This window comes from Sminthopsis crassicaudata, chromosome 4, assembly GCF_048593235.1.
Source record: "Sminthopsis crassicaudata isolate SCR6 chromosome 4, ASM4859323v1, whole genome shotgun sequence".
Lineage (NCBI taxonomy): Eukaryota > Metazoa > Chordata > Mammalia > Dasyuromorphia > Dasyuridae > Sminthopsis > Sminthopsis crassicaudata.
The window spans coordinates 147,436,136-147,464,039 of record NC_133620.1 but is presented as its reverse complement, the minus strand read 5'-3'; the positions used below and the strand labels follow the sequence as shown (position 1 = coordinate 147,464,039).

General features: G+C 32.5%; 1 protein-coding gene across 1 annotated transcript in view; it reads left to right on the top strand.

Moving 5' to 3' along the window:
- ADGB (androglobin) overlaps positions 1 to 27,904 on the top strand; it is a 259,554-nt gene that overhangs the window by 34,284 nt on the left and 197,366 nt on the right. Inside the window, exons 2-5 of the mRNA XM_074264682.1 lie at positions 4,283 to 4,445; positions 6,892 to 6,984; positions 9,118 to 9,189; positions 10,085 to 10,279. Coding sequence (XP_074120783.1) covers positions 4,283 to 4,445; positions 6,892 to 6,984; positions 9,118 to 9,189; positions 10,085 to 10,279 — 523 coding nt within the window. The remainder of the gene's footprint in view (positions 1 to 4,282; positions 4,446 to 6,891; positions 6,985 to 9,117; positions 9,190 to 10,084; positions 10,280 to 27,904) is intronic.

Genomic DNA, 27,904 nt, shown 5'->3' with positions numbered 1-27,904 from the left:
CCACTTTGGACCTGGTACATCCTCTTGCCTCAGTACATGGCCTTTGAGAGTAAGTGTACTCTTAGTCCTTTTTCCAGTGCCTACAGTGCAAATCCTGGGGGACTTGGAGAGATGATTCTATGACTTTTTCTGCATTTCCCTAACAGGATTTTATTTAGTACATGGGTTTTTAGTAAGGAGTTTAGAAATGGAAAATTATGATATTCCTGCCATTCCACCATCTTAACTCCCATCTATTTCCTTTTTAATAAAGAATATTTTCCCAGAGCTATATGCCAATGATTTCCATCAAGTCTCAGTGATATCTGTAAGGAAAAACTTTCCTTGATGCTGTTTCCACAGATAATTCTAGGTATCTTAAATTTTTGGAGCTTCTAAAATGGTGTGATCCAAAGGAAAGGTGTGGTAACTTCTGGACACTTGGTTTCTTTTGTTCTGTGCTTTGCTCTTTACGCAGGAAAGGCCCTTCCTTTGCAGATGCACTAGTCCTCTCTATTTTGGAACTGCAACCTGAAAATGTGTAAGGGCAGTGGAGTTGCTAAATAGTGCTTTACCCAGTGGTGTGCCCAGGATCCCCTGTGATCTCTTTCAGACCAAATATTTAATTTCCTTACCTTCTCTGGAATGAGAGTTTCTGAAGCTGCTTTTGCTGTTGTCACTTCCACCTTCAAGGTTCACTGATGGTGTTGCTATAAGATTTACTCTCTTTACCCTAGTGTTCTAGACCTCCTAAGTTGTGTGAGACTGGAAAAAAAATGACTCAACCCAAACTTTCATTGTCTCTACTGCTGCAGAATTCAATTAAAGTATTTCTTTAAAGTGGTTTTTAGGAGAATGTTGGAAGAGTTTAACATTTCGGAGAATGTTGTCTGTATTCTACCATCTTGGCTCCTGAGTTTGTCTTCCCTTTAATGTTTCTTTCATAAATATTATTGCTATGATTGTGCCTGTTGTTTTTCTTAATTTGTTCTAGTATGCATAAGTTCAAAAATCTTTCCAAAATTTTTCTGAATACTTCAGATTTATTATTTCTAACTGTATACATTTGTCTACTATGAATTGCTCAACTGTTCTCCAGTCAATGAATAGCCATTTTGCTTTTGCTAATTTGAACCTACCACAAAACCATGTTTGGTTATATTCCTGTATTAGGGGATAGACTTTTTTTTCCTTGACTTTTTTGGAGGATGTACCCAGTAATAGGATCTTTAGACTAAGGTGTAATACAAATTTAATGATTTTTATTGTATAATTCTCAATCTCATTTCAAAATAGTTGGACTAATTTACATATCTGTCAATATTATATGTATAATTTTTGTTATATTGCTAATATTACCATCTTTGTCATTTTTCTAGAGGTGAAGTAAAATATTAAAATTGTTTAATTTGCATTTATTTTTATTGTTAGGACTTGGAGAAATTTTTTGATGTGACTTGATAGTTTTCAATTCTTTTTAAAAACTGTTCATATTCTTTGAATGTATATCTGTTTGGGAATGGTTCTTAGTCATGTGTATGTATATGCACACCCACATATTGGGTTTTAGACTTGTTTTTAGCTGGATTGATTTTGTTCATGCAAGATCTTTCACTTTTTTAATTATCAAAATTATCTGTCTTGTCTTTTGTGATTTCCTATAAACTTGAATCATTAAAAATCTTTCTCCCCTTTTCAGCCAATCATTATAAAATAGTTCTACAATTCTTTTTTTTAAAATGCGGATGTATTTTATGTTTAAATTTTTTATCCATTGGGAGATTATTGTGATAGTTATTCATTTGTAATTCATTCAACAGTATTTGTTAAGTATTACTACTTTCCAGACATCATGATAGGTACTGAGTATTCTCTCATCCCTATTTTGTACATTTGTGTATAGACATTTGAAGTTGCAATTTTTAATGCTGATTCCTTTCTAAGATTTTAGTCTCCTAAAGATTTCTGAACATTTATACCATAATTTATCTTACTACCTTATAACTATTTTCTCTTATACCTTGTTTGGTGGATGTATTTTGGCAGTTTTTTTTAACCTCTTTCTTCCTTTTCAGCTGAAAACTTGAAAAAAAAAAAGAGACTTGTAAGATCCCAGGCATATATATTCATATCAGCCTTATCCATGGAAACTGCATTCCTACCATTCCATTAATTAAACTGTGTTGCAAAAATCCAAATCCCATTCTCAGAGACTATTTTCTCTATCACAGGTCCATGAAAGGACAATCTTTTTTTTTCTTTACTTTTTATTAGCAACAATTGTAAAAATACCACATTTGCCCCTAAAATTTACATAATTTATCTGTAAAGATTCTTCCTGGATTTTGCTTGTATGAATTACCAGAAGTGCACAATAGTCATTCAGGTGGAGAAGTCAGTGGAAAGTTCTCAATTACTCATATTTTTTCCTTTTGACCCTTCATGGATGACAGTACCTATGGCTCTCTAACATTATCCTTTGGAGGGTAAGGTGCAGCTTCTTCCATAGATGATGTGGCTCCACTTTGCCTAGCTTCAAGTTTTCAATGAGCCACCTTCTTCCTCTTTTCTTTGGGATTTCCTTCTGCAATTCTATTTCTTAAAAGGGATATGGATTTCCTAATGCTTCTTCAAATCTATTTTTTTTCTTATTTTGTTTTCATATAGAAATCTTTGTATATATTTTTAAAAATTAGACATGCTTAATTCTAACTTTGAAAATAGAAAGGCATTCCATATGTTCCTTCACCTTCTCAGAGAGATAACAACCTACATTTTGATCATTTGTAGTTTTTTGTCCAAGACATAATAATAGAGTACTTTCTGCCATTTACTGTTCTAAGTGTATTATAATTATTTTTCTCATTTGATTCTCACAAAAAACTAGCAGGAAGATACTCTTATTTAACCCCATTTTCCACATGAGAACTTGCCCAGGATCACACAACTAGTAAATGAGACTAGATTTGAACTTAGATCTTCATAGCTCCAGGCTGAACTAGCTGACAGAAATACAAACATCATACCTTATCTGTGAGCCACTGTAAAAGTATTTTTATTTGACATACTTGTTGGAACAAAGACTCCCAGTCTCTCTTGCCAGAACTGCTTTAAGGAAAAACTCTGACTAAATGCTTGTGGGTATCTTCAAAAATTAAGTTGTCAATTCCTTAACATCTTACCTTGCCTTATTGTCTTTTTCTTGCTTATCTTTTTTAAACCAACTTTTCTTCTTTAGTCCCTGTCCTCTTCCAATTATTTATCCTTGGGTCCTTGGCTCCCCTATTTCTCCTTTTCAGATTTTTCTGCTCTAGTTTTTTACTTTATATCTTTTCAGCTTGTCTTTCTAAAATTTTTTTATTAAAGTTTTTATTTACAAAACATATGCATGAGTAATTTTTCAGCATTGATTCTTGCAAAGCCTTCTATTTCAAATTATCCCCTCCTTTCCCTCACCCCCTTCCCTAGATGGCCACAGACATTTACTAAGTGAACCTGACAAGTCATTTAAGCTGTCTGCTTCAGTTTCTTAAACTATAAAATAGGGATAGTAATAATAGTAATACCTACTTTGCTCACCTATATTGTTAAGTTCAAATGAGATAGCATTTGTAAAGATACAATGTAGAACACATGTTATATTTAGGAGATGTAAAGCATTTGCTATATAAATACTTTTTCCCTTCTTGTCCTTTTCCTCCTTTCACACAATATTCTGGAAGTAGAATGACTGAAAATATACTTTCTAATAAAAAGGTTTGATAGACATCAAAATTACTTTTTATAGTGTCATTTTTGAAAATGGACAACTTTATAGAGAGCAAGTGATCAATAGGGTCATATGACTTAAAATATTTTGTCATAGATGGGCTAACTACTGAATTTTGGAAGCTTTTCATTACTGTTAATGTCCAAATTAATTTCAAACACATCCTTGAAAATAAAAAAAAATAGCTAGGAATTTGAGGTTCCAACAGAAAAAAAGAAAAGTTGCCTTTGTTTAATTAGAATAGCTTTTTTACTCCTCTTAAAATGTAGAAATTTCTTCAGTAGTATTTGGACCTCAAAAGAGAAAAAAATAGGTAGTTAACAATGAATTAATGCACATTTAGCTACATCTGCAGATCTCCAGACTTTGTTGCTTTCCTAAGAATTTTCTTAAGTCTCTACATCCCTGAGACTTATTTGAGCCATAGCTATTCTTCTGATTTATGTATTTAAGCATAGCGATATTAAATAATATAATCCCTTTATTTTCTGTGAGTTTCAAATGTTTTTATTTAACTTATCTTTCTTTTTTTAGTCAGTCATCTTTTGGGAGTAGCACACAGTCTGGTTTAACTGAAATAAGAAAAGGAAAATTCCCAATTTGGCCAGAATGGAATGAAGCAGATATAAATGCGGAAAAGTGGGATGCAGGAAAAGGAGGAAAGGAAAAAGACAAATCTGGAAAAAGTCCCACTTTAGTAAGTAGAAGATGAACTTTCTGGATTTTCATTTTCAAGTTCATTAAAGAAATTTGTTTATTGCATATTTATGTACCTAGTGATTTATGGATTTGGAGCAGTGTATCACCAAATCACTTTCAGAGTGATTAATATTTTTAATTTAGCTGCTCTTGAAAATTATGCAGGAAATTTCATTTAGTCCTACAGAGGTAAGAAGAAGACCCTTTGACATATTCTCATGGAATCATTTCAAAATTATCAAACTTTTGGAGAAGTTCTTATTTTTCCTTGACATCAACACTATATTTTAGCCTGCCTACTATTTTCAGTGCTTAGTACAGTGCTTAGTATGTAGTAGATGCCTAATAAATGTTTGTTAAATGACTGATCCACATTCATAAAATCATAGTTCCTTTAACTATTTTCTTGCTTTCAAAAATATCTGACTTTCCTGTTCATGCTATTAGATTGAATTCAGCATTCAAATATATTTTCAAGCAGCGATTTACTTTATAGTACTTTATAGTAAAACTCCTAGAGGAATAGTTCTTAATCTTTTTTTTGTTTCATGGACTCCTTTGGCCATTTGGTAAAACCTATGTACTACTTCGCATAAAATTTTAAATGCATAAAATTACAGATATAGGATAATAAAGGAATTAAGAAACAATTATCAAAGTTTTTTTTTTTTTTTTTTTTTTTTTTTTTTTAATTAAGGTCACAGAATCCCCTCAGGTTAAGAAATTCTGTTTTAGAGCCTCATAAAATTTTCAGTCACAAGTACTGGCTAGTAGGTAGCATAGGAAAGAGAGCATCAGGCCTGGAGTCAGGAAGATCTGAATTCAAATATGGTCTCTGACTCAAACTAGCAATGTGGCCCCAAGGAAGTTACTTACTCTCTCTTCCTCAGTTCTTATCTGTAAAATGAGGATAAAGTAAGACCTAATCCCTTAGGGTTATTGTGAGAATCAAGTGAAATAATAGTCTTAGAATAATGCCCAATACAGTAAATATGCTATTATTATTGTATTTTGAAATTGTAGTCAATGGTAATGTTCTTTTTTGTGAAATATTATAATTCTGAGGATGAAATATATGGAATACTTTGTACACAAGAAATACTCAATAGTTATTTCATTTTTTTTGATAAAATCCTCAATATTAACATGTGAGAGAATATTCTGGAGACATTTTAGTTAATATTATATATATTATATTGTGTCATATTATATTATACAAATATAAACACTCACATACAACACTCACATACATACACACACACACACACACATATATATATATACTCACATACATATATATGTATACATATATATATATATATATATATATATATATACATATATATATATATATATATATATATATAAAATATTATATCCCATATTATGTACATTTTCTACCAGGATTTTTTTTCTGATGATCATATATCTATCTATGTGAAAAATCTTGCAAAAGTATAAAATGTGAATTATATTTAGATATAAATTTAATGAGAGAATTCTGGGTTTGGAGTCAGTAAGACATGTTTCTGAGTTCAAATCTAGTTTTTGACACTAACTAAATGACCTTGGGTAAGTCTCTTAATCCTTTTTGCCTCAGTTTTTCCATCTGCAAGATGAACTGCAGAAGAAAATGGTAAACCACTTTAGTATCTTTGCTAAGAAACTCTAAACTGGGTCATGAAGAGTTGGAAAAATGACTGAACAAATACAAAGAATAAGTGATTGGGAGGTTTGAACCTACAACCTCTGATTTCCTTTTATTGAAAAAAATGGAGAATAACAGGAAATATAAAATTTATAAAAATCGGTAATTTAAATATTTGTGCTCTATTTTTTGTTATTTATATATTGTTGATAATAAATGTTGGAACATTATGTGACGATCAATTATAATGGATGTGGATCTTTACAACAATGAGTAATGCAGGCCAATTCTAATAGGCTTGTGATAGAGAGAGAGCCATCTGTATCCAGAAAGAGGTCTATCAGGACTGAATGTGGATTACAATATAGTATTTTCACTTTTTTTGTTGTTCTTTGCTTTTTTTCCTCATTTTTGGTTCCTTTTTGATCTGGTTTTTCTTGTGTAGCATGATAAATGTGGAAATATGTATGGGAGAATTGCACATGTTTAACATATATTGGATTACTTTCTGTCTAGTGAGGAGGAAGGGGCTTTGTAAGGATGAATGTTGAAATCTATCTTTGCATATATTTTAAAAATAGCTATTAGTTTACAAAAGATAATAAATGTTGGGTTATTGTATGCACACAGTGAAAGAACTCAATTTGCTTGCTAATTGTTTATTTTTAATTTTTGAAACATCTCTTGGCAAGTCTTTAGAGATTTATTTGGTTTATCAAGAAAATTTCTATTTTTAGTTGTTGTTAATGACTTTTGATTTCCTAATGTGTACCTTTATCTTTTTCACCTGTATTAGCATTTATTTGATGACCCTGAAGGGAAGATTGAAATGCCACCATCATTAAAAGTTTCTTCATGGAAACGTCCACAGGAAGTTTTGATCAATAAGGTACAAAACTTTGTTTTCATAATCAATAAAGTGTATTGATCAACAAGTTTGATACAGTATTTAGAAATATAAATGATATATAAATATAAATAATAATATATTGAAATATAAACAATAATAGCTAGCATATATATGTATATATACATATATATGCATATATATGTATATATATATAATGTGTGTGCTATGCATGTTCTTTAAGGTTTACAAAGTGCATTACAAATATTGACTCATTTGATCCTCATAACATCAAGAGAGGCATTAGATGCTAAATAATAGATGCTATTATTATCCCCATTTTATAGATCTAAAAACTGAAGCACTAAGTGATTAATTGACTCGCTCAGGATCACACAGGTAGTATCTGAACTTAGATTTGAACTCGTTTTTTTTCCAACTCCAGACCCAATGTTCTCTACACTGTGATATTAGTTGCCTTTAAATACAAAAACTCTTTGTTTTATAGTGATAAGAAAATACTAATTTTCCTCCAATATTCATGAAGAATAAATAATCCACATATTATTGCTTGATGTTTGAAAATAAGTATAAGATGGCACATAGACTAATTTTAATTTTGCTTTATTGCTCTTATATTTTCCTTTGCCTCAACTGTCAAGAAACAGTTTCAATTTTATTTACATTCTTGAGAAAGTTTTTATGTCAATGTGGTAGACTGAGCTTCTGCCTGAGATGTCAGACTGGCAGATTTTTTTTATGGCCACTTCTCAGGAGGATTTTTATTGTAATTCCAAAGCCACTTTACTTGTTTTATTATTTTTTTCAGTGCTTATTAGAAATAACTCTTTTGTATATTTTAGTTCCACAAGTTCTAGTTTGAATGAACTAATTCACTATGTATAGTAATAGAATACAAGTTTATTTGGTTGCAGTAGAATAGTATATTTTCCCCTGGTTAATAATTTTGTATTATCATCCATGTTTTATCCTTGGAAAATCAGAAATCTAAAGAAGTTATGAGGGATAGCTAGATGATGAAATAGAATTCCAAGACTGGTCAGGAATATTCAACTTTGTGAGTTCAAATTTCACCTCAGACCTTAACTAGCTTTGTAACCCTGAGCAATTCACTTAGCCATGTTTTGCCTCTGTAGAAAAAGCTGGAGAAGAACATGGCAAACCATTCCAATATCTTTGCCAAGAAAACCTCAAATATGGTCACTGTGAGTTGGACATGGCTGAAAAAATGACTTAACAGCAGTAGAGAAGTTATATGACTAATCAAGTACTGGAGATTTCCTCCAAGTTGTAGTCTTTTCTAGCTTCTATTAAATATTACTTCTAATATAATGAAAAATTTGAACAGGGTAAAGTTGCAATTTATTTCTTATGTAACCAATGTATCAATTGGGCTTTAATTCCCCAAGATAATATAATATCCCAGATGGTTTCTCATAAATTGTTTGACTCATGTCCTCTCCCAAGATTCCCTTTGGAAATATCATAATATAGCTTATATCTCTCTAACTGAAACTCAACATGTGCAAAACAAAATTTATTATCTTTCCCTAAAACCCAGCATATCTTCTAGTTACTCAGTTGCTACTACTCGAACATTGACATTCTTTTAGTCTATTATCTAGATGTGACTCTGTTGATCTACTGTTTACAATTAAGTAGAAGTTAGTTTATGTTACAAATACATCATAATTAATTTTATGAACTCCTTTTCGGAGCTTTGGGCGGACTATATATGTATGTTCATAGGTATAGAACACTGCTACTGGTATAGTTTGGATATTTCTTTTGTATTAGAATGAAGAGGTTTTGCAAAATGGTCAGTGTTATATAACTAATATATCAGAGATAGTATGTGAACACAGTCCTTTCTGACTTTAATGTTAGTCCTATGTTCACTACTGTAATTTGCTTCTCTTTCTATTGTAATTGAAAAAGAGGAATTTCCAAGGTGTCTTATGTTTACTAAACTACATATCAATACAGGAGGCATATTAAATAAGTTTTTTGTATTTTGTATAAATAGATGATTAAATTTTATTTTGACAAAGTGATAATTTACCTTTGTTATTTTTCTTATAATGTTTTGATAAATATTAACTATAACCTTGATTGGTTTTGTATTGTTAATATCATTTTAAATAATTTTTTCAGATTCCTGTGGTAGTGAAAAATGAAACTTCATTTGACATATTTACAGCAAATGGACACATAATCTGCAGTGAGGTATGTATAGAGAAATGAGGCATATTGTTAAACGAGCTGAACTACTTTTGTAATTGAGCAATGAGGTTGGAAGCCAGATAACAGAGTGCTAAAAAATAAGTGACAGGAGATGAAGTAGAGACATTAAACATAGTTAACATATGTTACTAGATTTATTTATGAAAATAATTTTATAATTCAATATAGTACTTTAAAATTAATATTACTAATTCAGTGGGCATTTTTGATATTTTTCAGTTGTAATTTTCTAAAACTTCTCTAGCTTCTCTACATATGTCTCTCAAAATAAAGTGCTATTTTTTAAAATTATAATTTCTAAATACACATATTTAGAAATTACAATTTGGAAAAATAATAATATATTATACATAATGATATATATTACATATGTATTCCTTGAACTTTCTTGGCTTTTGTCTTTCATTTTTTCTAATTTTTAATTTCATTTTATTTTATGCCTTTATTGTCGTCCTCCTTGGCTTTTTTTTTTAGACTTTTCAGTTGCATGATGTATTTTAGAACAACTCCTTACTCTTAATTGTAGTGCACATATATTCATCATACATTAATATATTAATATTATCATTATATAAATTTTTTTTCTAAATTGCAATTTTCTAAATATTTAGAAAATTATAGCTTTAAAATAGCATTTTATTTTGGGAGACATATATGTATAGATAAATTTGAAAGTAAAATAATTTTTCCTAATTGCAATTTAGAAAGTCATAATTTGAAAAAAATATATTTCATTATAATAATATTAATAATGTTTTTCTAAATTGAATTTAGAAATTGTTTTTAGAAAATTACAATTTGGAAAAAATAAAAATTTAATTTATTAACATTAAATTTAAAAGTAAAAGTAACTAAGACAGTTATTTTTGGTCTTTAGGTGATGAGATGGATTATAAGTGAAATACATTCAATATGGAAGATATATAATGGAAATATTTCAAGCTATTCAACAGACCCTCCCATTCTAAATTGGAAACCCTGGGAACATATATACTCTCTATGCAAGGCAGTGAAAGGACATATGCCTCTATATAATAGCTATGGAAAATATATTGTGAAACTTTATTGGATGGTAAGTTTACATGCATTAAAATATATTTTAAAATATTACTAGCATGATTATTTTTACAACTTGTGTAGTTGTATGGCCATAGGCAAAGACAGATTCTGAAAATGAATCACCAGCTTGATGATTATTTCTCAGCCTCTGCTCTTGCAGATCTTCCAGCTCTAAGACTGCCATTCAGTTTAATTCAACACAAACTTTTATTTATTTATTTTTTTAATTAAGTGTAGGCACAATGCCAGGAGCTAATAATGAAGCAGTACCTGCCCTCAAAGAAATTTCATTGTATAGGGGAAAAATAGATCTTTTGAGAAAAAAGTAAACATTAACAAATAGTGCTGGAGGCTGGGAATCAATGAAATCTTGGAGCAGGTGGTATCTGAGCTAAGCCTTGAAACCATTTTTCATCTTCTTTTTGCTACACATTTTTGTGTACCAGCTAATGTGATGTAATACTTAGAAAATTCTTATTCTAAAGTTTTGGATCCAGCTTGTAGATTTCTCTTATATGCTAGAAGCTGTTCATCTCTGAGACCTACTGAAAGCATAGGATAGATAATTTTGAGTTTAAACGGTTTTTGCCATTTGCACTGACTTTTAGAATATGAAAGATATAATTCTTCTACCTTTAGGCATTATTTGTTCATGAAAATTGTGAAAGAATTCTACATTGAATTCATCTGAACCAGGTTTTGTTTTGGTTGAGACCAGTCTTTTTTCTTCTTTCTCTTGAAAGGGCATTTCTTATATTTCCCCTGCTGATTGTGTCCCCTCATCTATCCAATTTAATTCAATTATTTATTTATCTATTTATCCATTCTTTGTTTATTTTTATGAGCATTTATTATTGATTTCATCTATTTCACTCTCATCAAACAGTTTATAAAAAATTATGATGCTCAAAACAAATATGCGGAGTGCAACAAAACAAATTTGCTATATTGACTATGTTGAAAAATGTATACCACATTCTGAATTTTCAGTTCATCAACTCTCTGGTGGTTACAGGCCAATTTTTAAATGACGTCATTTCTTTCAGGTTGTTCTATTTAAATGATTATTTTTTTAGTGTGTCAGTTTTAACATTTATGTTTTTGTAAATCATCTACTTTGTCTTTTAATTACTCAGCAAGAACAATGTTTTTTCATTTTGAATTCATGTTTGGCTACTGTTATGACTTGTTATGTTATTCTTTGTATGGGTTTTTAACATGTGTATTTGGAAATAAAGCATATTCTCCTTTTTTTCTATTTCGTATCTTTTAAAAATAGCTAAATCTGTCATTTCTTTATAGTTAATCTTTTATTTTTATTAATGCTATTATAAGAAAATAATCAATGCTATTATAAGAAAATATAAAAATACTATAAGAAAATCTTACACTTTATTTTTTGTGTCACTTAATATTTAAATTTTTTAATTTAGCTGTTGAATTGTTTTGTTGTGTATGTGGCAGAAATTTTTACATATTCTTTATTTTTCTTTTAACTATTCTGGAATGCCTTTGTCTTTATCTTATGTATTATTATTAATTTTTTAAAATTTTCAATTGTATGATGTATTTTAGAACAAACTCCTTTTTAAAACATTTTTTTATTATAGGTTTTTATTGACAGAACATATGCATGGGTAATTTTGTCAACATTGTCCCTTGAAATCACTTCTGTTCCAACTTCTCCCTTCCCTCCCTCCACCCATCCCCCCAGATGGCAGGTAGTCTCATACATGTTAAACATGTTAAAGTATATTAGGTTCTTACTAAGTACTAAGTTGGTACTTAATTCTCTAGCTCAGAGTTCACACCTTTAGTTCAAATCTTTAAGGAAGTCTACACCTTTGAAGGAATACTTTAAAGGAGCTTGCTTATTGGTCAGTAAGGAGTTCCCACAAGCTCCTGGGAGTACCCATAAGCCTATTCTCTGGGGGGATATAAGGAGCCACCAAGGCAGCCTCCAGGGACATTGAGTTTGGACGGCAGTCTGGAAGGAGAGAGTCTAGATTGGGATAAGGACAAGACTTCCCGGGAGAACTTCAGGGAAGCTCAAGAAGATTTAGAGACAGGATTCAGGAAGAAGAGGATTCGAGATTCTACCTTTCACTCTGGCTGGAGGCTCTAGAAGCCTCCCAAGAAACCTGCTCACAGAGAAAAAGATTATACAGAAAAGAAACCTCTTCCCAGAGAAAGATTACAATTGAGAGACAACAGGACGTAACAAAAGTATATCTTAAATACAATATATGTGTACACATCTGTACAGTTCTCTTGTTGCACAAGAAAAATCAGATTCAGAAAGGTAAAAATAGCCTGGGAAGAAAAACAAAAATGCAAGTAATCCACATTTATTTCCCAGTGTAGAACAAACTCTTAATCACGATTTTAATTTAGTTTTATCTTTTTCCGTTATCAGTTGTTCCTTTAAACAATATATGAATGAGATTTATTTCCTTATTTTATCATTTTAAAAGAAAAATTCAGACCAGGAATCATTAGTTATAATTGTTATAAGCAAAACATTTGATTTGTTTTCTGTTATTTTCTTATTATTCTTGATAAAAGGAATAGAACTTATATTAATCTTATGTAACAATTTTATCTTTTAAAATAACAAAACAGGTTGTATATCCATTTTTAAATTATTGATATTTTCCCCAAATGTTAAGTGTTTGGGGAGGTTGTTAAGTTCTTTCTTTTTATTTATTCTTCATTTTTGTTTTTATTTGCTTTTGGAGTGTCTGTGTTTTTCTTTTTTTTTTATTATTTTTTACCCTTTTGTGTTAATCATTAAAATTAAAATATCTCCAAACTTAAGTTTTATTATTTCAATTTATCCGATAAAATTTTACAAATTGTCCACAGATTTATATATTAAATTCTAGCAAAAGGTAACACACACAATTTTTGTTAGTCATTTATAGTTGTCACTTTTAGATATTCTTTCCCATTGTTTATGGGGATCTATTTAGTTGTGATTTTTTTTTTTTTTTTTATAAATTCTGCCATGTCTTGTTTGTCTTGGAAGTGAGTTAATTTGTTTTCAAACAATATGGTCACATTATCAAGGCTTGTGATTTTTAGAACTAAAACTATTTTTAGTATTTTCTGTTCTTTTTTGTATTTATTTTGAAAAAGTGAATATTATTGATTTTAGAATTCGAGTTAGCTTTTCTTTAGGTATAGTGTTGTTTCTGTTTTAACAATTGAAGAATTTTTCCTTTGTCTCTTTTTTTTCCTTTGAATTAGAAACAACATGAAGGGGGTAGAGAACAGGCTACACATTTCAGCAAGTGTGATTTCAACACCATTTTGATGATATAGTATTTAGGATGGAACTTTGGGTTAATCCTCAGCTCTTGGCTTCCACATTTTATAGTGGAAGATTAGGGTGCAAGGGCTTTTCTCTAGGGGTGAAGATGAAACAGCTGTATAGGAATTACCAGAATTTTGGGCACTGTGGTGTAAATGAAAGTAGGGGTAGTTTTTCCCTCTCTGCAGACCTTTCTACCCTGACATGGTAGCAGGTTAAGTAATAGAGTTTTGATGGGGCTCTAAGGTCCTGACATAGTAATGAGGAGGCCTATGAACTTAGTTTAGACCTATGACTAGGTCTGGAATTTAGGCCCTCTTCCTCATCACTCAGATGAACTCAGGCCACTTTAGTATGGAAGATTGAATCACTTAAGAAAGGACCATAACCTTTTTTCTTTCTCTGATCTAGAATAAGGTCAGGAAGACAGGCAGAAGGGAATGGATGGAGTTTCTAAGGGGAGAAAACAGTTTATTCAATCTAGTTTAGTTTTGACTCTGGGGCTACCAGACTGAACAAGCTTTAGAAGCTTCCCTTGATCATTCCCTTGATTTTATTTCTTTTCTGTGTTTCTCTTCTCATTTTTTCCTTCATTATTCTTTGGGGGTATGTTTAAGGAGTTTAGTCGCTTTTCATGCCTGGTGAGGTGGTCTTAGAAGAAGCTTTCTCCCCTGGTTTTCTTTCTATTCAGTCATGTTGTTTCCAAAATGCTTTACAAGTATGTCCTCATTTAATCCTTATCACTTCACAAGGAGGTGTTGTTATTATTACCATTTTACAGATGAGGAAACTGCAGTTGGGCATCATAGATTTAAGTTTAACAGGGACTGTACAAAATCCCTTATTATAAGGCAAAATATATGAATACAGAATATCTAGCACTTTTCCCACTGTGCCTTTGCCTTTTATCTATGTAGGTGAAAACTGAACCAATGGGAATAGATGAAATCATCTGGAGAGTCACAGAATTTCATAGTTGGAAAGCATATCAATGGTTGTCTATGTCTACTTACACCTGAAAAAGAATTTCCGATACAACATATCCATTAAGTGGTCATTAATCACTCACTTGAATACTTCCAGTGATGGGGAACTTACTACTTTTATAGATAACCCATTCTGTTTTAGAATAGTTATAATTGTTAGGAAGTTTTCTCTCCCTTATATTTAATCTAAATTTTCCTTTTGAGCATTTCTAACCACTGTTCAAAGTTCTATTTTCTGAGACCAAAACAGAATAAGTATAATCCTCAGGGAATAATACAAATAAGTATAATCCTCAGAGAACAATACAAAGGAAAAACTTCTTTTTTTGGAAGCTCTTCTCCTCTCAGTATAGTCCAAGGCAGAAACAGATTTTTTTAGAGGCCATATAGTACTTCTGATGTTTAGCTTGCAATCCACTAAAACTCCTGGATCTTTTTCATATAAACTGTATTCATACATGCCTTCTAAATTATTAATAAAAAATGATATCCAACACAAAGCCAAAGAAAGGTCCTTGGAATACTCCATTGGAGATGTCCTTCCAAATTGATATGAAATCAGGAGATTGGAAGCATCAAGGTGATAGGTTTGGACATTTAGATTGGTGAACTTCTTCCTTGAGGCCCATTTGAGCTCTGGTTCTAGTTTCATTGCTTCATGATGGTAGTGGTAGAAGTTAGAGAAGTTTCATGCCCTGAAAATGCAGCACACATGTATTATGAACTCATCTCCTGCTTGGCTTAGTATATGAAACCTTAGTCCTAAATAAGACCCTGGCTTTGGTTCATGTCTGGATATTTGATGGCTGTAGTGGGCTGAAGTATGAGATGTGACATATTATTGGATTTGGTGAAGTTAGGCAGTGTACTACCTAAAATGGCAGTAACTCTCAGAAGGACTTCTAGCCTCTGTTGTGAAAATTGCTAGGGTTAGAGCCCCAACTTCTTGTTAATGAGATATAAAATGGAGGAATAGACTCTAGGAAAGGAGCCCTGACATCAGTGTGTAACAGCCTGTAACTTTCTCCCCCTTTGGATTCCAACCAAGGTGTGAGGTTATTTGTTTTTCCTGAAGCACAGGAGGGTGATTTTGATTTTTAGGTGAAGCCTATGTAATGTGTTTATTATACTACATTGGTATTTGGGCAGTATCCTTCCGAAGTTCTTATTTATATAAGATGAGAAATTGGTGTTTTGTAAAATGCTCTGGTTAAAGGAGTATTCACACTGATAAGATTATGAATCTACTTAGTATATTTTAAATGAATGATACTATGTATTATCATATTATATTTATGAATTACATTTGATTAAATTTTAATGATGTCTTTAAAATAATATCTAATAATAGTGATAAAGTCATAAATATTTTAATGGTTGGAATTATTCCAAATATATTTATAATCTGTAAATTACATGGAATTGAAAGCTTTCAAAATATAAAGACCTATTAGAGAAAAACAAAATAAGATGGGAGCAGCATGTTGTACATATTTCTGTTGTTCTGACTTTATTGGAGTTATACTGAAGATGTTTGAAATGAGCTTACAGAAAAATTTATATAATGAAATTTAACTGTTAAAAGTTATTTTATGTATCTGTGTAATATTAAAAAAAAAGTTGTTTGATAGAAAATAAAACATGAAAAATAATAACTGGATAATAATTTGTCCCAGGACTGTTTTTATCTCAAGATCATAAAAAGATGAGACAAATGAGATGAAATAACATTTAAGAGATTTTAAAATAGGCAGCAGAGATGGCAACACTAATTAAAATAATTTTTTTATTAATTTTATAATTTTAACATTTTTATTGACAGTACATATGCATAGATAATTTTTTTTTTACAACATTATCTCTTGTACTCCCTTCTGTTCCGAATTTTTCCCCTCCTTTCCTCCACCCCCACCCCTAGATGGCAGGCATTCCCATACATATTAAATATCTTATAGTATATGCTTGGTACAATATATATATATGTAGAACCGAATTGTGTTGTTGTTGTTGCAAAGGAAGAATTGTATTCAGAAGATAAAAATAATCTGGGAAGAAAAACAAACAAAAAAAATACTCACAGTTTACAATCATTTCCCAGTGTTCCCTTTTCTGGGTGTAGCTGATTCTGTCCATCATTAATCAGTTGGAATTGGATTAGCTCTTCTCTATGTTGAAGAAATCCACTTCCATCAGAATACATCCTCATACAGTATCATTGTTGAAGTGTATAATGTTCTTCTAGTTCTGCTTGTTTCACTCAGCATCAGTTGATGTAAGTCTCTCCAAGCCTCTCTGTATTCCTCCTGTTGGTCATTTCTTATAGAACAATAATATTCCATAACATTCATATACCATAATTTACCCAACCATTCTCCAATTGATAGACATCTATTCATTTTCCAATTTCTAGCCATTACAAAAAAGGGCTGCCGCAAACATTTTGGCACATACAGGTCCCTTTCCCTTCTTTAGTATTTCCTTGGGATATAAGCCCAGTAGTAGCACTGCTGGGTCAAAGGGTATGCACATTTTGATAACTTTTTGAGCATAATTCCAGATTGCTCTCCAGAATGGTTGGATTCTTTCACAACTCCACCAACAATGCATCAGTGTCCCAGCCCCTCCAACATTCATCATGATTTGTTCCTGTCATCTTAGCCAATCTGACAGGTGTGTAGTGGTATCTCAGAGTTGTCTTAATTTGCATTTCTTTGATCAATACTGATTTGGAACACTTTCATATCAGTGGAAATAGTTTTAATTTCATCATCTGAAAATTATCTGTTCATATCCTTTGACAATTTTTCAATTGGAGAATGGCTTGATTTCTTTTTTTTTATTTTTTTTAAATTTTTTTTATTATATATATATATATTTTTTATAATATTATCCCTTGTATTCATTTTTCCAAATTACCCCCCCTCCCTCTATTCCCTCCCCCCGATGACAGGCAATCCCATACATTCTACATGTGTTACAATATAGTCTAGGTACAATACATGTGTGTGAATATCATTTTCTTGTTGCACAATAAACATTAGAATCCGAAGGTACATGCAACCTGGGCAGACAGATATTAGTGCTAACAATTTACATTCACTTCCCAGTGTTTCTTCTCTGGGTGTAGCTACCTCTGTCCATCATTGATCAACTGGAAGTGAGTTGGATCTTCTTTATGTTGAAGATTTCCACTTCCATCAGAATACATCCTCATACAGTATTGTTGTTGAAGTGTACAGTGATCTTCTGGTTCTGCTCATTTCACTCAGCATCAGTTGATTTAAGTCTCTCCAGGCCTCTCTGTATTCCTCCTGCTGGTCATTTCTTACAGAGCAATAATATTCCATAACCTTCATATACCACAATTTACCCAACCATTCTCCAACTGATGGACATCCATTCATCTTCCAGTTTCTAGCTACAACAAAAAGAGCTGCCACAAACATTTTGGCACATATATGTCTCTTTCCGCTCTTTAGTATTTCTTTGGGATATAATCCCAGTAGTAGCGCTGCTGGGTCAAAGGGTATGCACAGTTTGATAACTTTTTGGGCATAATTCCAGATTGCTCTCCAGAATGGCTGGATTCTTTCGCAACTCCACCAGCAATGTATTAGTGTCCCAATTTCCCCACATCCCCTCCAACATTTATCATTATTTGTTCCTGTCATCTTAGCCAATCTGACAGGTGTGTAGTGGTATCTCAGAGTGGTCTTAATTTGCATTTCTCTGATCAGTAGTGATTTGGAACACTCTTTCATGTGAGTGGATATAGTTTCAATTTCTTCCTCTGAGAATTGTCTGTTCATATTCTTTGACCATTTATTAATTGGAGAATGGTTCGGTTTCTTATAAATTATGGTCAGTTCTCTATATATTTTGGAAATGAGACCTTTGTCAGAACCTTTGCTTTTAAAAATATTTTCCCAATTTGTTACTTCCCTTCTAATCTTGTTTGCATTAGTATTATTTGTACAGAAACTTTTTAGTTTGATGTAATCAAAATCTTCTATTTTGTGATCAATAATGATCTCTAGTTCTCCTCTGGTCATAAATTCCTTCCTCCTCCACAAGTCTGAGAGGTAGATTATCCTCTGTTCCTCTAATCTATTTATTATCTCCCTCTTTATGCCTAAATCATGGATCCATTTTGATCTTATCTTGGTATATGGTGTTAAGTGTGGATCCATATCTAATTTCTGCCATACTAATTTCCAGTTTTCCCAACAGTTTTTTCCGAATAATGAATTTTTATCCCTAATGTTGGAATCTTTGGGTTTGTCAAAGATTAGATTGCTATAGATGTACCCTTTTTTGTCCTTTGTATCTAATCTGTTCCACTGATCTACCGGTCTATTTCTTAGGAATGGCTTGATTTCTTATAAATTAAAGTCAATTCTCTGTATATTTTGGAGATGAGGCCTTTATTAGAACCTTTAACTATAAAAATGTTTTCCCAATTTGTTACTTCCCTTCTAATCTTGTTTGCATTACTTTAGTTTGTGCAGAAAGTCTTTAATTTGATGTAATCAAAATTTTCTATTTTGTGATCAATAATGATTTCTAGCTCTCCTTTGGACACAAATTCCTTCCTCCTCCACAAGTCTGAGAGGTAAACTATCCTATGTTCCTCCAATTTATTTATGATCTCGTTCTTTATGCCTAAATCTTGGACCCATTTTGATCTTATCTTAGTATGTGGTGTTAAATGTGGATCCATACCTAGTTTCTGCCATATTAATTTCCAGTTTTCCCAGCAGTTTTTGTCAAATAATGAATTCTTATCCCAAAATTGGGATTTTTGGGTTTGTCAAACACTAGATTGCTATTTTTATTCACTATCTTGTCCTGTGAGCCTAACCTATGCCACTGATCAACTAGTCTATTTCTTAGCCAATACCAAATGGTTTTGGTGACTGTTGCTTTATAATATAGTTCTAGATCAGGTACAGCTAGACCACCTTCACTTAATTTTTTTTTTCATTACTTCCCTTGAAATTCTCCACCTTTTGTTGTTCCATATGAATTCTGTTGTTATTTTTTCTAAGTCATTAAAATAGTTTCTTGGGAGTCTGATTGGCATAGCACTAAATAAATAGATTACTTTAGGGAGTATTGTCATCTTAATTATATTCCCTAAGCCTATCCAAGAGCACTCAATGTCTTTCCAATTATTTAAATCTGACTTTATTTTTGTGGCAAGTGTTTTGTAATTTTGCTCATATAATTCCTGACTCTCCTTTGGTAGATATATTCCCAAATATTTTATACTATCGACCGTTATTTTGAATGGAATTTCTCTTTGTATCCCTTGCTGTTGGATTGTGTTGGTAATGTATAAAAATGCTGAGGATTTATGTGGATTTATTTTGTATCCTGCAACTTTGCTAAAATTCTGAATTATTTCTAATAGCTTTTTAGCAGAGTCTTTGGGGTTCTCTAAGTATACTATCCTGTCATCTGCAAAGAGTGACAGTTTGATTTCCTCTTTTCCTACTCTAATTCCTTGAATCTCTTTCTCGGCTCTTATTGCAGAGGCTAGAGTTTCTAGTACTATATTGAAAAATAATGGTGATAGTAGGCAACCTTTTTCACTCCTGATCTTACATGGAAAGGTTCCAGTTTATTGCCATTACATATGATGTTTACTGACAATTTTAAATATATGCTTCTTGTTATTTTAAGGAATAGTCCATTTATTCCTATACTCTCAAGCGTTTTTAGTAGGAATGGATGTTGGATTTTATCAAATGCTTTTTCTGCATCTATTGAGATGATCATATGGTTTTTATTAATTTGATTATTAATATGGTCAATTATACTAATAGTTTTCCTAATATTAAACCAGCCTTGCAGTCCTGGTATAAATCCTACTTGATCATAGTGTATTATCCTGAGGATGATTTTCTGAAGTCTTTTTGCTAATATCTTATTTAAGATTTTAGCATCAATATTCATTAAGGAAATTGGTGTATAGTTTTCTTTCTCAGTTTTCGATCTACCTGGTTTAGGTATCAGTACCATGTCTGTGTCATAGAAGGAATTTGGTAGGACTCCTTCAATCCCTATTTTTTCAAATAGTTTATATAGCATTGGAGTTAGCTGTTCTTTAAAGGTTTGGTAGAATTTACATGTAAATCCATCTGGTCCTGGGGATTTTTTCTTAGGGAGTGGGTTAATAGCTTGTGCTATTTCTTTTTCTGAGATGGGACTACTTAGACTACTTACTTCTTCCTCTGTTAATCTGGGCAAGCTATATTTTTGAAGGTATTCTTCCATTTCTTTTCTTTTTTTTGTTTATTTAATTATTATTTTATTTTATAATTATAACTTTTTTTTGACAGTACATATGCATGGGTAATTTTTTACAACATTATCCCTTGCACTTACTTCTGTTCAGATTTTTTCCCTTCCTCCCCCAACCCCCTCCCCCAGATGGCAGGCAGTCTTATACATGTTAAATATATCACAATATATTCTAGATACAATATATGTGTGTAGAACCGAATTTCTTGTTGCACAGGAAGAATTGGATTCAGAAGGTAAAAATAACAGTTTACACTCATTTCCCAGTGTTCCTTTTCTGGATGTAGCTGATTCTGTCCATCATTAATCAATTGGAATTGGATTAGCTCTTCTCTATGTTGAAGATATTCACTTCCATCAGAATACATCCTCGTACAGTATCATTGTTGAAGTGTATAATGATCTTCTGGTTCTGCTTGTTTCACTTAGCATCAGTTAATGTAAGTCTCTCCAAGCCTCTCTGTATTTCTCCTGTTGGTCATTTCTTACAGAACAATAATATTCCATAACATTCATATACCATAATTTAGCCAACCATTCTCCAATTGATGGACATCCATTCATCTTCCAGCTTCTAGCCACTATGAAAAGGGCTGCCACAAACATTTTGGCACATACAGGTCCCTTTCCCTTCTTTAGTATTTCCTTGGGATATAAGCCCAGTAGTAGTATGGCTGGGTCAGAGGGTATGCACAGTTTGATAACTTTTTGGGCATAGTTCCAAATTGCTCTCCAGAGTGCTTGGATTCTTTCACAACTCCACCAACAATGCATCAGTGTCCCAGTTTTCCCACAGCCCCTCCAACATTCATCGTTATTTGTTCCTGTCATCTTAGCCAATCTGACAGGTGTGTAATGATATCTCAGAGTTGTCTTAATTTGCATTTCTCTGATCAATAGTGATTTGGAACACTCTTTCATATGAGGGGAAATAGTTTTAATTTCATCATCTGAAAATTGTTCATATCCTTTGACCATTTATCAATTGGAGAATGGCTTGATTTCTTATAAATTAAAGTGAATTCTCTGTATATTTTGGAGATGAGGCCTTTATCAAAACCTTTAACTGTAAAAATGTTTTCCCAATTTGTTACTTCCCTTCTAATTTTGTTTGCATTAGTTTTGTTTGTGCAGAAACTTTTTAATTTGGTGTAATCAAAATTTTCTATTTTGTGATCAATAATGGTCTCTAGTTCTCCCTTGGACACAAACTCCTTCCTCCTCCACAAGTCTGAGAGGTAAACCATCCCATGTTCCTCCAATTTATTTATAATTTCGTTCTTTATGCCTAAATCTTGGACCCATTTTGATCTTATCTTAGTATGTGGTGTTAAATGTGGATCCATACCTAGTTTCTGCCATACTAATTTCCAGTTTTCCCAGCAGTTTTTGTCAAATAATGAATTCTTATCCCAAAATTGGGATTTTTGGGTTTGTCAAACACTAGATTGCTATTTTTATTCACTATCTTGCCCTGTGAACCTAACCTATGCCACTGATCAACTAGTCTATTTCTTAGCCAATACCAAATGGTTTTGGTGACTGTTGCTTTATAATACAGTTCTAGATCAGGTACAGCTAGACCACCTTCACTTAATTTGTTTTTTCATTACTTCCCTTGAAATTCTCGACCTTTTGTTGTTCCATATGAATTCTGTTGTTATTTTTTATAGGTTATTAAAATAGTTTCTTGGGAGTCTGATTGGCATAGCATTAAATAAATAGATTACTTTAGGGAGTATTGTCATCTTAATTATATTCCCTAGGCCTATCCAAGAGCACTCAATGTCTTTCCAATTATTTAAATCTGACTTTATTTTTGTGGCAAGTGTTTTGTAATTTTGCTCATATAATTCCTGACTCTCCTTTGGTAGATATATTCCCAAATATTTTATACTATCGACCGTTATTTTGAATGGAATTTCTCTTTGTATCCCTTGCTCTTGGATTGTGTTGGTAATGTATAAAAATGCTAAGGATTTATGTCGATTTATTTTGTATCCTGCAACTTTGCTAAAATTCTGAATTATTTTTAATAGCTTTTTAGTACACTCTCTGGGGTTCTCTAAGTATACCATCATGTCATCTGTGAAAAGTGATAATTTGATTTCCTCTTTTCATACTCTAATTCCTTGAATCTCTTTCTCGGCTCTTATTGCAGAGGCTAGAGTTTCTAGTACTATATTGAAAAATAATGGTGATAGTGGGCAACCGTTTCACTCCTGATCTTATAGGGAAAGGTTCAATTTATTGCCATTACATATTATGTTTACTGAAGGTTTTAAATATATGCTCCTTATTATTTTAAGGAATAGTCCATTTATTCCTATACTCTCAAGCATTTTTAGTAGGAATGGATGTTGGATTTTGTCAAATGCTTTTTCTGCATCTATTGAGATGATCATATGGTTTTTATTAATTTGATTATTAATATGGTCACTTATACTAATAGTTTTCCTAATATTAAACCAGCCCTGCATTCCTGGTATAAATCCCACTTGGTCATAGTGTATTATCCTGGGGATGATTTTCTGAAGTCTATTTGCTAATATCTTATTTAAGATTTTAGCATCAATATTCATTAAGGAAATTGGTGTATAGTTTTCTTTCTCAGTTTTCGATCTACCTGGTTTAGGTATCAGTACCATGTCTGTGTCATAGAAGGAATTTGGTAGGACTCTTTCAATCCCTATTTTTTCAAATAGTTTACATAGCATTGGAGTTAGTTGTTCTTTAAATGTTTGGTAGAATTCACATGTAGGAATATTATTGCTCTGTAAGAAATGACCAGCAGGAGGAATACAGAGAGGCTTGGAGAGACTTACATCAACTGATGCTGAGTGAAAAGAACAGAACCAGAAGATCGCTGTACACTTCAATGCTTTATGAAGAGGTATTCTGATGGAAGTGGAAATCTTCAACATAAAGAAAAACCAACTCACTTCCAGTTGATCAATGATGGACAGAAATAACTAAACCCAGAGAAGGAACACTGGGAAGTGAATGTAAATTGTTAGCACTACTGTCTATCTACCCAGGTTACTTATACCTTCGGAAGCTAATACTTAGTGTGCAATAAGAAAATGGTATTTACACACATATATTGTATATTGGTTATATTGTAACACATGTAAAATGTATGGGATTACCTGTCATCGGGGGGAAGGAGTGTAGGGAGGGAGGGGATAATTTGGAAAAATGAATAAAAAAAAAAAAAAAAAAAAAAGAATTCACATGTAAATCCATCTGGTCCTGGGGACTTTTTCTTAGGAAGTTGGTTAATAGCTTGTTCTATTTCTTTTTCTGAGATGGGACTATTTAGACTATTTACTTCTTCCTCTGTTAATCTGGGCAAGCTATATTTTTGAAGGTATTCTTCCATTTCATTTAAGTTATCGAATTTATCGGCATAAAGTTGAGCGAAGTAGCTCCTAACTATTGTTTTAATTTCCTCTTCATTAGTGGTGAGTTCACCCTTTTCATTTTCAAGACTAACAATTTGCTTTTTCTCTTTCCTTTTTTTAATCAGGTTTACTAAGGGTTTTTCTATTTTGTTGGTTTTTTCATAAAACCAACTCTTAGTTTTATTAATTAATTCAATAGTTTTTTTACTTTCAATTTTATTAATCTCACCTTTTATTTTTTGAATTTCAAGTTTTGTGTTTGTCTGGGGGTTTTTAATTTGCTCCTTTTCTAGCAATTTTAGTTGTAAGCCCAATTCGTTGGCCCTCTCTTTCTCTATTTTATGCAAGTAGGCCTGTAGATATATAAAACTTCCCCTTATTACTGCTTTGGCTGTATCCCATACATTTTGGTATGATGTCTCATTATTGTCATTTTCTTGGGTGAAGTAATTAATTATGTCTATGATTTGCTGTTTTACCCAATCATTCTTTAGTATAAGATTATTTAGTTTCCAATTATTTTTTGGTCTATTTTCCCCTGGCTTTTTATTAAATGTAATTTTGATTGCATTATGGTCTGAAAAGGATGCATTTACTATTTCTGCCTTACTGCATTTGATTTTGAGGTTTTTATGCCCTAGTATATGATCAATTTTTGTATAGGTTCCATGAACTGCTGAGAAGAAAGTATACTCCTTTCTGTCTCCATTTAGCTTTTGCCAAAGATCTATCATATCAAACTTTTCTAGTATTCTATTTACCTCTTTGACTTCTTTCTTATTTATTTTGTGGTTTGATTTATCTAATTCTGAGAGTGCAAGGTTGAGATCTCCCACTATTATAGTTTTTCTGTCTATTTCCTCTTGCAGCTGTTTTAATTTCTCTTTTAAGAATTTAGATGCTGCACCACTTGGTGCATATATGTTTAATATTGATACTGCTTCATTATTGATGCTGCCCTTTAGCAGGATATAATGCCCTTCCTTATCTCTTTTAATTAGATCAATTTTTATTTTTGCTTGATCTGAGATGAGGATGATTACTCCTGCTTTTTTTGTTTTGCCTGAAGCATAATAGATTCTGCTCCACCCTTTTACTTTTAGTTTGAATGTCTCACCCTGTTTCAGGTGTGTTTCCTGTAAACAACATAGAGTAGGATTCTGACTTTTAATCCAGTCTGCTAACTGCTTCCTCTTTATGAGGCAGTTTGCCCCGTTCACATTTATGGTTAGAAGGACTAATTTTATATTGCTTGCCATCCTATTAACCTCTGCTTATGCTTTTCCCCTTTCCTTCCCTCTTAGCCCCCTACCCAGTATTAAACTTGTGAACACCACTTGCTTTTCACAGCCCTCCCTTTTTAGGATCCCTCCCCCACCTTAAAGTTCCTCTCCTTATTTTACCCCTTTTCCTCGAAATTTCTGTATTCCCTTCCCCTTAGCTTACTCCTTCCCCTTTACTTTTCAATGAAGTGGAAGAAGTTTCACCATAAATCGAATATGTCTATTGATACACACTATGTTCATCTCCCTCCTTTCTTTCTCTCAGATATAATAGGTTACCTTTGCCTCTTCATGAGATGTAGTACCACGACTTTACACTTTTTTATGGTATAATTTCCTTTCCACCTCTAGTTTCTAAGACAAATTGTACATATGTTCTTTACATATTTTTTTGGCAGAAGTATAGTTCTCAAGATTTCTTTTTACCTTTTTAGAAATCTCTTGAGTTCTGTATTTGAAGATCAAACCTTTTATGTAGGTCTGGTTTTTTCATCAAAAATAGATGGAATTCATTTATTTCATTAAATGTCCATCTTCTTCCCTGGAAAACGATGCTCATTCTTGCTGGGTAAGTTATTCTTGGCTGCATACCAAGCTCCTTAGCCTTTTGGAATATCATATTCCAGGCCCTTTGTTCTTTTAATGTAGACACTGCTAGTTCCTGGGTTATCTTTATTGTGGCTCCTCCATATCTGAATTGCTTTTTTCTAGCAGCTTCCAATATTTTTTCCTTTGTCTGATGGTTCTTGAACTTGGTCACTATATTTCTTGGTGTTTTGATTTTAGGGTCCCTTTCAGTAGGTGATTGATGAATTTTTTCAATGTCTATTTTACCCTCTGTTACCAAAACATCTGCGGAGCTCTTTTTGATAATTTCCTGGAAAATAGTGTCCAGGATCTTTTTTTCCTCACATTTTTCAAGGAGTCCGATTATTCTCAAATTGTCTCTCCTGGATCTGTTTTCCAGGTCTGTTGTCTTTCTAATAAGGTACTTGACATTCTTTTCAATTGTTTCCTTTCTCTGGTTTTGCTTGACTACTTCTTGGTTTCTCCTTGAGTCATTCATTTCTTTTTGTTCCATTCTAATTTTCAATGATGTGTTTTCTTCACTCTCTTTTTTTATATTTTTTTGTAATTTTTTTATATCTTTTTATCTTCTATGGAATTTTTTTCCATTTTATCCATTTTATTTTTTAGAGAGCTGTTTTCTTTTTCCAGCTCACTGATCCTGTTTTCCTTGGAGTTGTTTACCTTTTCTAATTCACTAATTTTGTTTCTCAATGATTTGATCTCTTTATCCACTCTGGATAACTTCTCCAGGCTCTCTTTCCAAGCTTCCCTTTCCTTTTCCCATTTCTCTTCTAGCTCTCTTTTGAGAGCCTTTTGGATTTCCTCTATGAGATTCTTTTGTATTGAGGAGCAGCTCATATCCCTCTTTGGGGATTCCTCTGAGGACAGTCTGTCTTTAGTCTCCTCAGGGTTTGAAGTTTGCTCTCTCTATATACAGAAGCTGTCAATGGTTAGAGCCCTTTTAAATTTTTTGTTCATTTTATCAGAGCTAGAATCGAAGATAACAAATTAACAAGAGAAACAATTGGTCTGTTTCTGGGGGGGATAGTGCTGGATGGTGTAAATGAGCTTCCTCTACAGACTGAGGGAGACAGTAGGGAGGCACTAACAAGACAGTGATGGCTGTGCTGCATCTGCGCTCTGAGGCTCTAAGAATGTGCTGAGTCACTCCAGGTGGGGGTGGGGGTGGCCGGCTGGAGAGATGCTAGCTTTCCTAGGGTTTTATTCTTCACCTCAGGTGTTTACACTTTCTCTGCTGCTCCTGGCTTGCTGCCAAGAGAGAACATCCACACTGGGGTAAAAGTCTTTTCACATAAAAGGCAGAGATCGTACCTCTCCCCCTCTGGTCTGCAGTGTGAGCTACCTGCCTTGCTCTCCCTGCCTGCCCTCAGTCTGTGCCCAGTCTGTTTGACTCTCCCCCGAGCAAACACAGACCTTCTCTGGCGGATTTCAAGGATGTCTTCTCTTGGTGATTATTTGTGGGTTTCTTTTCTGGTCAAGCATTTATTCTGAGGCTTGTCATGAAATAAGTCCTGAGAGAAAACACGGAGTTCAAGCAGCTGTCTGCCTCCAAGCTGCCATCTTGGCCAGAAGTTAATTAAAATAATTTAATCCAGAAGTTAAAACAAAGTCATTTGGCAAATCAATTGCTATAATAGGGAGAACAAAAGAGCAAACATTTATTTGCTGAATAGAGAGAGATGATTGTCAAAAGCAATAGAAGGCAAGAATGTAAACGTTTAATAATATTACAGAGAAGGATAATGGATATTTATG